Source organism: Caloenas nicobarica, chromosome 10 (assembly GCF_036013445.1).
Source record: "Caloenas nicobarica isolate bCalNic1 chromosome 10, bCalNic1.hap1, whole genome shotgun sequence".
NCBI classification, from domain to species: Eukaryota; Metazoa; Chordata; class Aves; order Columbiformes; family Columbidae; genus Caloenas; species Caloenas nicobarica.
In genome coordinates, this window is record NC_088254.1 from 14,882,704 (window position 1) to 14,901,255 (window position 18,552).

The following is an 18,552-nucleotide window of genomic DNA, read 5'->3' on the forward strand; positions in this document are numbered from 1 at the left end:
GCTTTGCATTTTAAAGGATCAGAGGTGCAAAAGTAAAAACTTGAGAAATTTCACCTGAGATAAGTCATAGGATGACAGCCCATCTCTTTGATGTACTTCAAGTTCTGCTTGCTGCTGCTGAAGTTGTCTGCAAAAGAGACAAAATGAATTAGTTACAAAAAACAATTAAGATGCAAGAAGGAAAAGCCACGGTCTCCTATTTTACACTCTGAGTGAAACATCTCTCGGATGATTTAGTAAATCCTTTCCTGTGAGATTTGTCTGTTTTTAAATGTTTTTCATTGAGACAGGTTGTACCACAGGAATGTAACAGGGCACACGAAGAGTTTTGCTGGAATAGCAAGAAATGTAGGTGGGTAAGTAATGGAGGATGGAATGCAGTCTTTTTATAAAAGATTTAAGAATTCACTACTAAGACACCAAGAATGTCTTCCTCATGTTACTGATGAATATACCAGACCCCTTCACTGATCCTGCTGAAGTAAACAGGAACCATCAGTAACATTAACACAGAATTATGCCAGAAAGAAAATGTGATCAAAGCTCTATCTGAAGCACACCATACCAAATGGAACAACCTGTTGAGCTAGAAAGAACTCTATATAAATCCTTCTTTGTAATAAAACTTGCTTAACATACTCTGGTTCTACTTTCCTCATGATCCAAGTCCAGATTCTATGCAATTTTTGAAAGCTTTTAAGGGAGTGAATGTCCAGAAATAAATTGCTCATGCTACTATATAAAATCAATTTGTGTTGACAAGTGCTACAGAAAACACAAGTCTCCTTTTCATGCTAATCAGAACTGAACAAAAAATATCCATTGTTCTTCAAATGAGATAAAAATCACTGGAAGTAATAGCCTTAATCCAATTATATGAATTTAGGAAAAATTATATGTGCAGCAGCAATAGAAAAATACTTCAAAAGAAACTGCCGGAGCTAATAAACATCAGGGGTCATATGCCAGAATGAAGAACTTCAGTGTTGAAAACTCTGCAGATCCTTTAAATGCAGCTGATTTGTGTTTAGTGTCAGGCGCTGTTACTTAACTACGACAATTAGCCAATATCAACAGATAAAATCATCGGAAGTCTTGAGAATTAACTAACAGGTCGCCTGTAGGGACAGCATACAAGTGGCTGTAAGTCATGCATATTCACGTTCTACGTGTGCAAATATTGCTTATTTATAAAAATATACAGATCTTTTATATAGTTGTAATACATCTATAGCACAGTGAACTTCTGAATCCATTTCTTCACCTGCTCTTTTTAATTCTGAAAGGACAAAAATTCAAAGCTCCCCATTAAAAAAAAAAGATCAAAGACAGTTATATTAATTGTTGCTATCGGAAATTTTGATGTTACTGTAACAAAACTTCTACACAAGAGCCACTGTGCAGTACAGTTTGTCAGAAATAAAACCCAATCCTTTTGAAATGAAAGGCAAAAGAGCTGCTGATGCTCCAAGACCAGAATTTTACTATTAAAATGTGAACTCATGCCTTCTTGTTTGGACTTACGCCATCCCCAGGCTGGGATATCAGGAACCTCACTTGTCTGAGCGCAGGTTTGCGGGATTGTTTGCGGACAGACAAACCCAGCTCTGTCCTGTCGCTGAGCTGGCCCTTGTCTGGGGCATCATCCGCGCCACGGAGAAGGCAGAGCCCCTTGCGCTGGCATGGGCCGATACCCATTAACAGTTGCTTTCTGTCGCTTGGTCACAATTAGCAAAGCTACTTCTGGGCCTGGGGATGCGCAGGTAGCCTCTCTGCAAGGCTTTGGTCAGTTAGCGAAGAAGATATAAACCCCCCAAATTATACTAATGCTCAGAGGTTAGGATAAGATTGGAGTTAGACCGACAAGAAAGTAAGCTCAATGCTTGCCAGTGGCCACAATTTCTGTATGCTTCTGGCCTCTTTCTCTAGGAAAAATCACCTAATGGGACAGGAATTAAACACCACATGGGTTTTCCCTCAGAGAGACACTAATGTGACAGGCAGTAATAGATGAGATTTTGCAAAATAGCAAGATAATGGGTTTGAAAGTCTGCAAAGTTAGGATACATTTTTCGCCACAGCCTTGAATTTTAGATTATTATCCAAATCTTCTTTTAAATCTTGAACTAGATAGATTCAAATGTCAAAATACTGACAGACAAACTTGCAGACAAAGTCAAATGTCAAATTAGGCGCAAACTGATGGGAATGTGAGGGACCAATCAATGAAGTAAGTAGTAGATTTTTCCATCCCTTGATGCTTTTCTAGCAGACATTTTGCTCAGACACCAGTTACTAGGCTCCATGCCAAACTGGACAAAAATCCGTGACCTACAACGAACAGAAGATTGGAGTAGATGGCCAAAAGCCTTCTGCTAGCCTTACAGTGTAAGAACACACAACACACAGAATCGCTTTTGTCTTACGAGTAACATGCAGCAGAAGTCAGTCCTCCAGGACATTAGAGAGCCATGGATGTTCCACGTTATTTTGGTACACAGAAAATTCCTAAAAATTACCACTGGAATGCAAAGAAATTCTTTGTTCGCAAGCATAAAATGCATAGTTTTACAGCAGAACTATGGGAGGTAATTTAATCACGGCAAATCTATGGGGAAGTTTTTCTAAATACCACCCTGTGGACAATAAACACCCATTAAATCCTGTTGTTAACGTGAAAGCTAATTACACTGTTTCATTTGTTTTTATTACCAATGACTTGGTGCGTGTGTCAATAAACAGCACATTAGGTCTCTTCTGTTCCGTATAAAGTATGTTTTCTTGATTCAGCCATATACATACAAATGAGCCAAACAAAACAGCATACTTACTAGTTATTTGTTTTGTAGGCACTTCTAACTTAGTGCTCCTTCACCCTTCTCTATCTTTCATCTCTAATACTCCTTAAGCTGCAGTGCAATATAAATACCACGTTGTGTTAACAGCACTGAACTTTGGGAACAACCTCCCAAATCCAGCTCCTATAAACCACAAATACTTAAGTGTATCTTCACTGAACTCTGTGCAAGTTACGCTGCACTTAATTAAGATTGAAATGCAAAGCCAGGTTAGCATCTTCTGCTGTTGTTTGCTGCTACTGCATAAAATAGTTCAAATGATGCTTGAAACCTGAAAGAAATGGTGCAGGAATTCATGGACCAGCTGAGCAGGGAGAGCTGAGTGCTGCTGTTGTGGTTGTTTCAGACTGAACAGTCAACACACGCTGGTCCCTTCAGTCATCCAGTTGCTAGATCGTTTTTGTAACGATGATAAAAACCAAGGGATTACTGTCAATTTGGGCAAAACTTGAACTGCCTTCTGACTTTGAAACCAAAGCCCAAACTATCCTTGGTTTCAATTTCAGTCTCGCAGCTTCAAGGAGTAAATGCAAGAGGTATTTCCTGGCTTTACAGGACACCCAACACAGCAAGTAAGGTATTGTCTGGGTCAACAGAGGACTCTGCCTGTACTGCAGGAACTCCTGACTCACCCACAGGTTTGGTATGAAACTGGAAAAGCCCTTGGCTTGAACAACTTCAGCAACTCTGAAGGTTTTAATAGTTAATTCAAATTTACTTCACTATACGTACTTGGAGGAAAAGGGCAGATTTGACACTGGAAAGAATTTCAGCCAAATTAATCTCTCTCCATGAGCACTGAAGTCACCTGTTCCTTTTCCAGGCATCAGAGTAACGAAAAAAGGATTTGAACTTTAAAATTAACAGTCTCTATGGTGGGTGAGAAACAATACTGTATATCCCTACCAAGCTATTTTTATGTATCACAGGGACACGTGCTTCCTGCGTCTGGCTTGGACAATAAAAGCCTTGGGGCTGCCATTGGAAAATCCTCTTTCAGAAACACTCCAAATCTCCCTCATTTAGCTTACAGCTTCAATTCACCCCCATGAAAGGGTCTGTCTTACCCCAGCCTTGAGGGATCAGAGAGCCCCAGGGACGGCACAGGGATCATGAGTCTTTAGGACCACTACCATGGGCTGGAACTTTATCGGAATAGTTGATGTCTTTAGTACTCTGGCCCATGAAAATCCGAAACAGAAAGCATCTCTCCCACAAGTGTGAGCTGATTCAACCGTCAGGCTGCTCCGGCAGTGACCTGTGCCAGCTCACTCCAAAGCAAAAATCTTAGGACTCAGGACAACTGTAGGATTCAGAAATTCACGCAGAGCAACAGAGGGCTTTGGGGCTTACAAAAATGAAACATCAGAATTTCCAAAAAGGTCAGAAAAAAATCCCTCATATATATATAATTTTACACAGTTTTATCTGTCACCATGTCAGATTATTTTATTCAAACACTGCTCTATGTGTATGTTAAATAAACACTGATCACAATTGTTATTTCTTTTTGGAAATCAAACAGTCCCAACTACACAGGAAGATGTGGTCAAACAGGGACTCTTCAGCTGAACCCAGCACAAATGCTAAACGTTAAACGCTTCACTTCTCCAGGAAGTTTCTCTTGGATGACTATACCCAAGTGAAACTGAGGTAAGTTTTCTTTTCTTTTTTTTTTTTTTTGCAAGGAACTAAGTGAACATTTGAACCTAATGTTTCGTTATCCTTCCACACAAAATGCAAATTTGGAAAGCTGACTGAAGCTCCAAAGGAGTATCTTTATTTAAGAAAAAAAAAAAAAAAAAAAAAGAAACAAAACAAACAAAGCCAAAACACCAAAACAAAACAAAAATCAATTAATCCTTCCACAACTGGAACCACCACTGCCCTCTACAGTCTTTTGGGAAAATGCTGTTCACTGGCCAATGCAAAATGAGAGCTGCTCCGTTAACAGACAGAAACACAGACGTGTACTGTGGCATTAAACTAACCTAAGTTAAAACCTGATTGAATCCTTTGTCTTTACAGTTTCATGTTGAGTTTTTAACTGCCTCACACCTTCATTTTATGGAACTGGCTAGGTTACCACAGCAAAAAGTCAAATGAAAATTTGTCTCCGTGCAGAACTGCCCAGAACCGTGGGTGGAAGGCTGCCCTGGGTCTCCGTGTGAAGCCCTTTGCTGGACCCGGAGCATCTGGTACTTCCACCGAGACGTGGAGACGGCCCCGCACACGGGGGTCGGTGCCAAGCAACCAGCCCCAGCAGGAGCTTCGTGAGCAGGTGGAAATCAACAGTTACCATGACGTGCAACTCCCCAAGGCATCTAGGAAATCGGAAGTCAAAACATGACCCAAAATGTGCAAAAAAAATAAATAAATACAGAAACAGGCAGGAACAGCAGTACATTACAGTAGGTCCTCTTTGGAAATCTGTCTGAGAAGTGGGAGAGAAGAGGGGGGAAAAACAGAAAACATTTTGAATAATGCATTCTTTCTACTATTCAAAAGCAGATGTACAATGGGTCGTATCTTGCCATATGACTAGAACATTTTCTACATGACAGGAAAGCGGAAACATCCTCTGTGAAAGCAGCAGCAGGCAACTTCCATATTAGGCCAACATTTCTGGGTTGTTATTCAAGCCTAGCAAGAGAGATATAACAAGAGCCAGAAGCTGGCACAGTTCTATTCATCACAGTAAGTGCTGCGATGCCAAGCTGAACAGTATAGCGGAGGCTCGGAAAAAAACATTCCAAGAGTCAGCACAACATAAGTCTACAGCCCCACTTTTTGATCTCTGGACTCTTGGGAACAAAGCACAATTAAGCCAGCCTGGGACAGATTTCAGAAGTCGCTTTTTATTTTGCAGGCCTGTTTTTGCATATACAAATTATTTGGAAAAGAAATACAGGACAGCAGAAATGTGGAAATATCTATTTAGATGCACAGTGCAGACAGGGAGATATTTAGCTGTCATCGTTTCAAGACACATTTGCTTTTTTCAATGAGCTTAACCATTCAGTTGTTTAACCGTGACTTTTTGGGTATGCAGAAAAAACTGAGCAAAACAATCACGATGCTGGGTTTCAAGTGAGTGAAAGCACAGCCATTCTAGTCCAGGTATGTGCCATATCCAAAGGATCAAGTCTAGGAACACCCAGAGACACTTACTAGCTTGCTAAGTTCAAATGCCAAAGCCCCAAGGGTTTGATTTTGCAAGTGGAGCTCTCAGCACGCATCTCCACTAGCAGACTGCTCGTTCGGCATTTCCATTACACAGCCTAACAGGTTGAGATCTTAAAATCAATAATTTCTTCTGAGCTAAAAACTTGGCAAAAAAAAAAAAAATCCTTGGTCAGACTAGAAGCAGATTTTTTTTTAGAAATAGAGTAAGTTTATATTGGAAAGAAGAAATACTTATTAAAAAGTCCCCACACTATAAAGCAATGGCTTTATCAAGGTCAGATTAGCTTCTGCAGTTATTGGCTCAGAACTCAGAAGGCTCCAAAAGCAACTCTGCTGTTACACAGTGATGAATCTCCACTATACTCCTAGATGACCTCCTCCTAAAAGGTCCAATGACAGATTTTTGAAAATATTAACTCAAAGGCAGGATGATTTAACTTCCCTCTTAAGATAAGGGGTTGGATCTGTCCCCGTACTTAGGCATATTCCACCAGATCTTAACTGAGTATGAGAAACCTCTCCCACTCAAGGCTACTAGGAAATAATTTTGCCTTAAGTGTAGGCACAGCTCAAGGAGAAGATGCCCAGAACTATGGAATGGTATGATCACAATGAGCACAGACACACAATTTTCTCTTTGGCTTAGGAATCAGGCTAACCTTCCTCCAGTATCAGGACAGCTGCTCTGGTGCTGGAAGCTCTGTGCTAGTTTAAGGCGGCCTGGACCGAGATCAATGGGCTTGTCGAATGACATAACAGATAAGTGACGTTTCTCCCCCAGCACAGCCAAGGCCCTGGAAGCATCGCAGGATAATGACACAGAGAAACAGCTATGCTGTGAGATCTTGTGATGCAGAAACATCCTGTTACAGACTGCACTGTCATAGAGAAAGAAATGTAGCTAGAAACAGGCTACCAAAAAATCTGAATGTGCTTTACAGCAAAAATCAATGCCTAAATTATTCCACAACCACATACGCGAGCATCTGCAAAGGTACGTACTTCACATTAGTGTTGGTGCAGATGATGTATTCAATCTCATCGGAATAAGGATTCTGAAATGTGAAGCTGCTGGTTCTGATCAGCATCCATTCCCGGTTTTTGGTACGAAAACGATACATCACAGAGAGGACTTGACCTTTCAGCTTCACAACCTGCAAAACCATTTGGAAAGGTTAATAAAAGGAGGTTGCTACCTGCGGTGCGAGTGAATAGTAAATAGCAGTAACTGGTGTGTTTTAAACTTGAATTAAAGAAACTATGGACACAGCAGGGAGATTCTTAATTTGAAGCGAATAAACAAAATATGATTCATATTTCAAGCTATTCCCTTCAGAATGAAACCCTCACTGTTTGTTGTGCAAAATGCCATTTTCCAGGCTACATATAAGAACAACACAGATTCAGGACAACCAACAGGTTGTGCTGTTATCCCAACAGAGAAGCTTTAAGAAGGTTTTAATATGGAACACATATTGAGATATTGATAGAAACCAAACTGAGGATCTTTTAAATGTTTATCAGTAAACCACAAACCAAACATTGCAGCTGAAACAAAAGCCCACAAGAAGATACATTTTGAGGTTGGCTATCTGATTTCCTGCTTGGATACCTAGCTATACAATTCATATATGTGATACATCAAATCACACATCAGCACCAAAATTTAGAATAATAATTAAGATTTTTTTTTTCAGAAACCATACATAGTTGGTTTTTTTCTTTGTGTGTTTGTTTTGCCTTTTTCTTTTTTTCCCAACACATTCTAAGACCATCTACAATGGCAAAGTGCTAACAAGAAATACTTGTTTCTGTCTTTCAAAACAAGAAAGAGTGAGCCAGCCTTTGAATGGAGAACACCAATAAGTCACTGTCCATTTTAACAGTATTAGTGAAAACGGAGAGCAAATTCTTTGCTTGGACAGCCTATTCTTCTATGACTAAGAATTCAGATGTCTGGCAATATTCAGTTCAAATTCTGTCTTTGGTAGCTTAAGTTTTGTTGAAGCCAATAGTTGGGCATCAAGTGAGAAGCAGCAGTATGCTCAAAATAATACCTGCACACTGGCACTGTAACTGCTTTTTATGTATTATCTAATAATCTTGGTTTAAGTCAGAAGAAAACTGATATGGTTTCAAGTCACTCAGCTGGCACTTACCTGAGCTACCTGTGTTTATTTTTGATTGCTTGTCCACCAAGCTATCTCAGGGAAGGAAAGAGAATGTCTACTGCAAATAAATGCCACATCTCGTTGTGGATTCTTAATGCTTATCCACTGGTATTTTTTATTAGCTATCTGCAGCCTGTATTCTCTAAAAGTAGAAAACCCAGCACGTACCCTCTGTCTTTATCGACAAGCAACTGGATTAGGAAAAATGCTCCAATTCTGTTTTTTTCCAAAGGTCTACATTTCAAAGTGATTGATTGGATACTGGATTAAATGGAAAGAATGCAAATAGAAGACACGAAAAGCTTTAGCGATGCTCAGGAAAGTTCAAAATAATACTGAGGTAAATGCCTTTTTTTTTTCAAAGGAAAAAAAAATGCCAACTTTTGTAGTTTGAGTTCAGTGAGTAACATTCTTTTATCAGTAATTTTCTACCACCACACCCAGCGTAAAAAACCACAGTGCTTGTGTAAAAGTGTCCAATCTGAATAGCATCCTACTGGATATCATATAGCTGGATTCTGGATCCTTTGATACCAAACTCTATTTGTTGATCTTGGCCTTGAGACTACCTTATTGTGGACTGATTTTCCCACCCTGACGAATGAATTTATCTTCCCAAGGAAGTTAAAGCTTTGGGATGGATACTGGCGATCGACCAAAAACTGCAAAACCCTCCCTCCCTCCTCTGTTATGCACCAGCCTGGCTCTGATACTGTCAGCAAATTAGAAATGTCAAGTTTTCACAGAGTTTTAGAAAAAAAAATAAGAGTTTATTGGAAATCACAGTTACCTTTTAAATGAAAAGATTTCTAAGGCCCAACTAACAGTAATAAAACAAACTGCAGTGATCTATTGTCCTAAAGTCTGAAGTAAGCAAACACTAATTCTGTAATAATATATAAAGCACAGAGACTGCTGGTGGGAAAATCCTGAACTGTCTAAAACAGTGCACACAAACAACATAGTGCAAAAAATGTGAAAGTTAATGTTTAACCTTTACTTTCTTACATTCTTTGCAAATAAAAACCACCTGGTGCATAGCTCAACTGTTTGCTTCAGTCTTTTATTACATGACTGAAATAACAGCCCCAACCACACCGCTACTGTACCAAACAAAAATATACTGAAAGATGAATTGCCTACTAAAGAAACAGCACAATATTTTCATAGATTGGACACAGGTCGAGTGAGCAGGAGCTTCCACTTCTGATCTACATTTTTTCCTGCAGTCTTTTTGCATGACCTTAAGCACATCATGTAGGTCCCTGATCCAGCAAATCATTTATGCACTCGCTTCACAGTGAGCAGTGACGGCAAAGTCCCCAGCAGCTGAGCTTGAGGACACATCAGCATCTCGCTCTCGGCGAGCGCAGCGAGGACCAAGTCATTAACTGGAATGTTAGTTAGTCAGCCCTTCTGAGCCCCAGGCCATCACCGTAGAGACCGATGTTTGATGCGTTATTAGTCTCTGTCGTATCTCGGATAAGTTATTGGAATCAATCATTTGGGTGTTCGTGAAAAACCGCGTACACGGTCTCACTGCTCTTCCTGTGCCGCTGACGTGACCAGGCAGAAGTTCAGGGAGCTGAACCAGCTGCAAGCCAGTCCCATGCAAAAGCGACTAGTTCCTTAGCTCTCCCACCCAGCACGTTCATCTGTGCCAGTGTCAGGACAGCAGGGAGGGTGGGGAGGAGGTCAGGGAGGAGAAAAGTGGGAACAGGACCTGACAGGTTACCATCCGGTAGGTTCACCTGCAGCATCACAGCCCCAGCCACGGTGGGGCAGAGAAGATGACTGAAGTGGTGACCTCTTCCAAGCATCCGGCTCTTCACAGGCTCCTGCCTGTGAATCAACATCTTGAATTTAAAAGGTCTTTAGCTGATGTTTGAACTCAGTCCGTTCAAGGCACACAGGTGTGGATGCAGAGCGCTCACACAGTCTTTTCTGCTAGCTCAGCAGCGGGGTGGTAGTCTCCACTTGAGGGAAGGGCTGATGACAAATAGGTCACGAGTATCCATACCTTACACTATCTCAAATGCTTCTTTAGAAACCAAAACCTCAGTTTCACAGTCTGTTCCATGGTAACAGAACAGCATTTAGTTGTTTTCCCCAGAGAGGCTTTTTCAAGCTCCATTTCTGCATGCCATGCCTGAATCAATAGTTGGCTATACAAATTATTTTAGAAGTCACATCATATCCACATTACACAGCTGAAAATACATCTCAGCACCTAATGCAGGATGGATCAACAAAACTTGGTTGAGCTATAGGCTGTTGCCAGGAAATCTGGAACCAGTTAGATCATCTGAACCTCAGTAATGGGTTAAACATGCTACATCACGCTTCCTAGTGCAGTAGGGAAGCTGCTGAAAAGACCAGCAACAAGCACAAGGTTTGGGGAAAGTACTTCTACTGTATGTCCCAGATCAATTTGAAATAATAAGCTCTACAGCAGAATAAATACCTTTGATATAGCTGACGTAAATGTGGCCCACTGTAAAAACTAATCCAGATTGGTAACTCTTTCCATATGTTATATTTCTTTTGTTACTTCTGCCTACATTTCAATTCCTAATAGGGAGAAGGGCCAAATTCTCTATTGATGTAAAATGGTGTAACTCCATTAAAGTATGAAGCATGTCATCTATGCTAGCAGAGAATTTAGGCCATAAACAATCCAGCATTAGAAAGCATAACTGCTTTCAAATCAACAACCCACCTTGGAACGTAAATGTGCCGTGAACGCTCATCTCATTTTTTGTAAAAAAGAAAACAAAATGTATAACTAGGTGACTTATTTCTGAAAATGCAGCCAACACATACTCCAGTTTACTATTTATGCAGTTTAACTGATAACTAACTGATCAACAAACTGTTTTGTATCTTGCCACTTCTCCTGCAGAACAGAAAAAACACCTTGAAATGTAAAATAAAAGCTACTTCTCTGAACAAAATAATAACAAAAGTACTAAATATATTGTGGAAGAAAAGAAGCGGGACACAGCACCTGTTGGAAACTTTCTCTCAAATGGCTTTGATCTTCAGGATGGCAGAACTCTAAAATATCTTTCCCCAGAAGGTCCTAGAATAAAACACAAGGCTGTGTGAAAAACTCAAACCACAACACAAACCCATGTGCAGATCTGCAAGTAATCCTTGCAGACATTAGATCTGCTACCCTCGATGGACTACTCAGTTAATCAGGGATGAATCATACAAACGAGGTTTATAGGCATTATGTCCCAATCTATATTTGTACTGCTGCACAGATGTATGTATTTACAAACAAATTTTAAGTGATTTTTGAATAGCTGCAAAAAAGTGTCTTGAAAAGACTGCCATTCTTTAGTACAGCACATTTTATGGCACTAATTTTTGTAAAAAGTTATTATAAAACTACCTAAAATCAAAATAAACAGTAAAAACAAATGAGCAAGAAATTATTTTTGCCTCTAAATTGCAACTGTTTAGAGTTATCTGAGGAAAAGTTGTGGTAGTCAGGAGTTCATTTACTGTTCTACCCAGTTCTGTGAGTAGCCTCCTATTCAGAGGAGCAGATGTAAGCCTAAAGGAAAATAGATGCCATAAATGACGTTTGTTTACTGTTCAATAGATTGGCAGAAGTACAGATCTACAGGACTAAAACCCTCTCCAAGCACCGTTAACTTCCTATCACAGAAATGTCTTCACTGGAAAGCTGTGCAAGGTTTAAAGCATCTTGCTGTTAGAATTCTACTTGGATGAAAAGCTATAAAAGGACACCGTACATAACAAAGGGGAAAACTGCACATTTTACAGAGGTGTGGACAGCAAAAAAAGTGAACAGCATTTAGTGCATCACATATGTATTATCAGCTACAAATATTTCATGTTTTGCTGCTTTTGTATTTAATGTGCAAATAGAATTCTCCTCGTTAGCTCTAACCAGTCTCCGCGTTTAAAGCGACTCACTGACCTGGGGCTGGTACCCAATGACACTGATGCACCTTGGGTCCACAAAGGTGATGACTCCATCAGAATTGTGCCTAGACAAGAACTCCGTGGGGACCGACATGCCGTTCATGTCCATGCACACTGGAGAGCTGGTTACCTACGACCACAACATTTAGTCCACAGAACAGTCACCTTAAGTAAAATTTCGTTACGTAGCTAAAGAACAAAATCTGTTGGCAGAGGGCTAACTACTGAAGGAAGTCATAACGACAGCACAGATAAATGACACAAAACAGCCTTTAGTCCAGTTTGCAGGGCAAATATCTCACCCCATGGCCCCTGCCAAGGCTTAGCAGCACAGCAAGAAAACAAATACACCAGAAGTTCCCAAGAAGGAGGGATGTAGCAAGGATGTAAGTAGAGCTAGATTCATCTCACTTTCTGGCACCACATTAAAATTAGGCATCTCAGTTCCTACTTTTGTCAACCAAGAATGAGATACTTGCAGAGGATGATTCAGTCCACCCATTTTAGGACAGCAAGGTCAATCTCTAGAAGAGGCCAGCTCATTATCTCTAGATATATCTTACAGGACCAGCTCAGACCAAACACTCAACTTTCAGGTGAGATGAACCCCACCTGAAACACCCAGAGAACCTGAGGCAGATGATATTAGACCAGCAAGTGGCTGCTCATAATGCTAAAACACAGTCCACCTATAAATGCTCCTCAAATCTCATCAGAATGATATTTTTCCAGCTCTCTACCTGAAACCCAGGCAGTCAGGTCCCTTCCAATCCATTCATTCCTACTGGGGCTACAAATGAGACCAATGTTTTTCTTACAGCTTCCAGAGCGCTCTCTGTTAATTAGGTCCCAATACAAAAAGAGCAAAATCTCTTTTTTTTTTTTTCTGTTTTAAAGCAGATTAGACGGTATAACTGTATGCAAAATTAACTGTATGCAAGCTTTCATTTTGCTGTGACAGAACAGAATGTTTAATTTGTGCCACTTGACTTCTTTGTGATTGAACCTACCCACAGAGCCTCCCTCACATACCCTGCTGCCCCTTCTAACGTAACATGTTTTGACATTCCGCATGCTAACAATGTGATTTTCTCGGGAACCATCTTTCTTTGGCAGCTGTAACATATGAATCCCTGTAACTTCCCTCTATCCATTAATGAAATATATTACGCTCGATTATAAAAGCATGATTAACCTAAAACACATCATGCAATACGTTTTTGTAGCTCTGCCATCACAACAGAGACATACTCAGCAGAAGTGCTAATGCAGTAACGTGCAGGCTGTTCCCCCCAGAGGAGACGGGTTTGGCACCTGTGCTCCAATGAAAGGGTCATTCTACCTCCTCAGAGAAAGTGATGCCATCCTAGCAGATGGCAACAAGTACAGGGCAAGAGGAGATCACGCAGGAGGCTCAAACCCATGGCAGAATTCCCAGACTGGGAAAATAAAAACCAGACTCCCTGCTGCAGTGAAGGAGATTCACTGCGACTGCTCAAGCTCCCACTCAGAACTCTCGTCAGCAATGGACAAAAAAAGAAAATGTAATACACCGATTGCAAACATCTGGAAAAAAAGAAAGTAATATTTTATTCTCACAGTTCCTTTGGCTGACATCACATCTGAACGCACAATACAATACACACGGAGAATAAAGCTGTTATTTTTGAAGTGCCACTTGACTGCCTTATCTTTACCATTTTCAGAGTAGCTCCTGCAATCACCGTTTTTCATGTAGTGGATTATCCAGAGAGAGAGAACGAATGGACAAATGGCAGGAAGTGTATCACTGTGTCGGGAGCCACTTCAACCTGCCATCTGCAGCACCTGCACTCCCACCTTTCTCACTATCTCAAATATCCCAGCCCTACGCACCCCAGAAACCAGCAGGTCTGTACGGGCTCCTACTCCAGGAGCGTCTTTGCTGCTGCCATTGGGTTAAATACACACATGCGCCAAAATCATATTTTCATTTCACTCTGTTGAAATGTTCTAAACCTGTCACTGGCTGCACATCGACATCCAGGCACTTCATATTTTGGAGGCATATTCAAAGTTACAGTCTAGTACCAGAACTTTGTGCAAATCCTTTACAACTAAAGCACAAGACTGGTTATGATTTCAGTAGTAGTTTATTTATATAAGGAAAGACTGGCATTACCTGAAGCCTTCCTATTGCCACGAGGCAATATTTACTACCTTGTCCCACATCAGTGTCTTCTTCTGGTATAGTCATTCCTGCAATAAACAGTAACAAATACTGTTACAATCAGGAAATTGGGATGAACAGAGCTGCTGCTAACCTGGTTCTGTAGTATTCTACATGCTCCAAATCATACAAAATAACCTTATTGCCTTCTCTAGGATTTGGGCATTATCTCTGGGTTCAGATCAGATGATCTTTCTCAGTTGTGCTTGATCTCACATACCTCACATGCATATACAGTACCCACGGCAGCAATTTTGGCTGCTGTAGACAAAACAGACAGGAAAATTCCATTATACACTGAGATGGAGGATAACATCTCCGTGAGTACTGCTCCGCAGCATGTTACTGGAACCATGTGGTCACTTAATATGTTCAGTGAATGGAGACATGTTCAGTTTTCTTTGTGAATAATATACCATAATGAGCCTTAAAAACCAGGCATAGCCCAGATTTTTCATTAACTTCAGGCTCACATTTAACAGCCAGTTTTAGTTTTTTCTATAATGGACTAAATCTGGGTCATTACGCTGAAAGACTAAAAAAATCTGGATGCTTTGCTGACAGTGTCTGTATCCGTTGTGTAACACGAGTAACTACTACAAACACAGGAATAATTTCAAAACATACATGTGTACTGTTTTCCATCTCAGTGTTTCACAAGCAGGAATGTTCAGATTAGCTCTGTTTACTTGCTGGTTGTCTAAGCCTTTAGCTAAGGCTATTTCCCAACTCCAATTTTGAGATGCCGGGTTCCTACGAAGCACTTGAAAAAACATCTTCCAAGAGTGACACTGCTGACTTATTTTAATTGATTTGTCAACTCTTTCACAAGGCTTTTCAAGGAATTCAGTCACAACAAGCAGTGAATCATTTAAGAGGCACTTTAAGGCATTAACGACATTATTGCAAAGCAGCTACCAATTATGAAACAGCAGCCACCTTATTCTTGAAATTTACAACTCCCAATGAACGTCGATCTTTGGACTGTGCAGAGGATGACAACATACAACTTTCTTACATTATGACCCCGAAAAATGGCTGTAAATGCTGCTGATTGACCTGAAGTATTCTCTGGAGGAAGTTATTTTGTATCAAAATAATTGAATCTTATCGGACGATCAGTTTCTAAATATCACTCTCCACAGGTATTTTTCAGTTCCCATTGAGCTATATAATAAAATATATAAAGTATGAAAGAAAAGACCCCACATTTTTATATAATATATTCAAATGTTATTTGCAATGGAATTCACAATTTTGGTGACTTAACTTCATTTGCAGCCCCTGACAGATAACTAGGATTTTGCCGGGGATCTCAAGAGCTTTACAAAGGAGGAATATTAGTGTCCCTTCTAACAAGCGGCAAACTGAGATGCACTACAAATTTCAGTGTCACATACTAAGAGATGGGCAGAAAGCCCTTGTCTTCTACACAATGATCTCGCTATCCAGAGATACAAATTAGGCCCTAAATAACTCCTTAGCATCTAAACCTATGTGATATCCCTCACCAAAAGCTGGGATACTCCTCTGAAATGTTTTCTTAGAAGCTGCATGAGAAGATCAAGGTGGCAGTGCGTGACCTTAAAGAGTACATTTAAAAAAATCAGTCATTAAACACATAAGTTAAAAATAACATTGGAAGAAATTGACACGTTATCTTTCAATTAAACATTACTTTGTGCTTCTGATAAAGGTTCCTCTGTGGGTTACTAGGGACCCAGACTTTTACTCGAGATCCTTCACTGTATGTAGAATGTCCTTGTAATGAAGACAACCTGCATTTACCCCCTGTGAGACTGTTCTGCACTGCCTGCAATTTGTCAGTTTATCCTTCAAGCAGTTAAATGACAAAACATTGTTTTGATACTTCACGCACCACTATTCCAGTCTCTTTTCTGTTACACACCAGGCAAACTACAAACCAGAGCCCCCAGGCAAATAAGTCTCATGCTCTGAGATACCAGCACAGCATGGAGAGCAAAAACCACTGACATGAAACTACAGTTAGGAGATTAATATTACAGAAGTATTTCGTTTTCCTTCCTTGCTGTTTCTACACACACAATTATTTCTTCAATACGATACCTGGTAATTAGCTAATGACAGCTCCAATAGGCAAAGGAACTGAATTTGGCTGCCTCTTGAGAAAAAAAAGAGAAAGAAAATCACCCTGAAAAAGCAGCAGCAAAACATACATGCTTAAAATTGCGTCCACTTTAGACAAAATTTTGGCAGATGCACGGCTGCTATCTGCTCACACACAAACTAAACATAGACTCCTCCACATGAGCAATTCTAATTTTAAATAGGTAGAAAAGGGTTAACTGAGAGTTCTGTGCAGTTTGCAGGGGTTGATAACTGGAATCCAGCAGTTTCACATCACAAAGAGGTGACTATAGGTGTGAACCAAGACAGGACAAATTAAATGATGCAGCAGTTTAGGATGGAGCACGAGGACGCTGACCCTGTTGCAAAAGACATGCAGCAGTGTAGAGAAGCAACCACGGAAGGAAAGCAGGCACCAGATGAACGGAAGAGTTGACCTGGCCCTTCGGCTGGAAGATGGCAGCAAGGACTGCAGCCCTTCGGGAGCGGGATGAGGAGTCTCTCGCTCCTTGGTCCTGAACTTCACAACCTACAAGTTCAACTTCCACCTGAAAGAGCAAACGTTGTAAAAGCTGGTGCCTGAGGCGATCCTGGTGACGTTCAGACAGCTCGATATGGGTGGCTGGATTTCAAAGATGGTGAGTGATTCCAGGTCCCACCAACTTCAGAGGACTTTCTTGGTGGATGTCTGGTACAGGGGCCTAAGTGCCGTTTTAAGGAAATAATTCTAGGCATTCTAGTTGGATAACCTTAACCAAAAGGTCCCTCTAACATGAACTTTTCCATTTGAGAAGGACAAATTTCAAGTATTTTCCCTTGACTTCAAAAGCTTTTTCAATCGTTTCCTTAGCGTCACAGTGTATTGCAAACAACAGCAAAGATATTCTACTGGATGGCTTCCACTTCGCACAATCTTTTTTCTGCAGCTTTCAACAAGGCTTTCCATTTTAGGAACTTGGTCCATGCTTGCTACTGCCCAAATAAACTCAAAGCAACATAAACAATCTCCAAAATTAAACCTAGCTAAGCAACACCATTTTTTATGTCACTCTGTTGCCAATGGAGGCTGCTGTTCTAATTTTCACTTTTTTTTTTTTCCCCCCAAGATGGATTACATTTGCTCTGTATAACACACTGGAAAATGTATTAGCTGGGTTATACCACAAGACACCCTATGAATAAAAAGCAATCTGGCTAGAATTAATTAATACATGATTTGCTAACCCTTCCCTAAAAGTGCCTAGAGTAAAAATACACCAAAATGATTGTCTGCTTGTGTAGGTTCTATTACTGACAGCATTCCATAGACTGAAATTGCTTTCTTTACTCTCTTGCTGATGGCTACAAAGTTTCAGCTGTGGGTGAGCTTCTATATGAGATGCATTGGCAGAAAGATTTACTTTTGCTTTAGCTTACTTACTATTGAAAATACTCCATTACGGATGAGTAAATAAAGATGTGTGTACAGTTCTTAGTACTGGTTTGTCCAGCCCTTAACGTAATGCAACGCTGCTCCTTAACTTTGCTAAGTACCATCAGTATCTCCAAAAAAAGTTGCAAAAGCCTCCAGGAAAGCAGCCATGAAACTGCTCTTTAGGAGATATCAACAAAATAAACATACATCAGATATTCACATTCTTTATGTGTAACCCTGGGACAGGCTTTATTTCTCAACACCAAATATATGCTCCTCTTGAATAACAAATATAGTGCTATGCTTGTTCAAGTTAATATCAACAATTTGCAAAGCTAAGCCTGCAAGTGAGCATCACAAATAGAATGCTGTGCCGTTAGAGGTTATATTTAATTTCCAAGTGTCCTTTATGCCAGCAAACCGTTTCCCACAAAGTAACGGCATGTGTTTGTGTGGACATAAGGAACGTTTTAGTTTCCCCGATGAGCTTCCAGTTGGCTCCAACAAAACAGCTTCATTTTCTGCCTTCTTTCTCTATCCTTCTGCCCCATATTTTCTGCAAGATGCAGAACAGTATTAGTAGATTTGTGGTTTTACTTCACTACACTCAAAAGCAAACCATTTATGAGTTTTTTGAAGGATGTA

The 18,552-nt window shown here is 40.3% G+C and overlaps 1 protein-coding gene across 2 annotated transcripts in view; it reads right to left on the reverse strand.

Annotated features, from left to right (window-relative positions):
- The window catches only part of ARNT2 (aryl hydrocarbon receptor nuclear translocator 2), a 102,669-nt gene that overhangs the window by 18,717 nt on the left and 65,400 nt on the right, over positions 1-18,552 (reverse strand). For both annotated transcript variants that reach the window (XM_065641771.1, XM_065641770.1), the window contains exons 9-13: positions 14,337-14,413; positions 12,171-12,305; positions 11,223-11,297; positions 7,047-7,198; positions 55-127 (exon numbers count right to left, since the gene is read on the reverse strand). In XM_065641771.1, the coding sequence (XP_065497843.1) occupies positions 55-127; positions 7,047-7,198; positions 11,223-11,297; positions 12,171-12,305; positions 14,337-14,413 (512 nt within the window). The remainder of the gene's footprint in view (positions 1-54; positions 128-7,046; positions 7,199-11,222; positions 11,298-12,170; positions 12,306-14,336; positions 14,414-18,552) is intronic.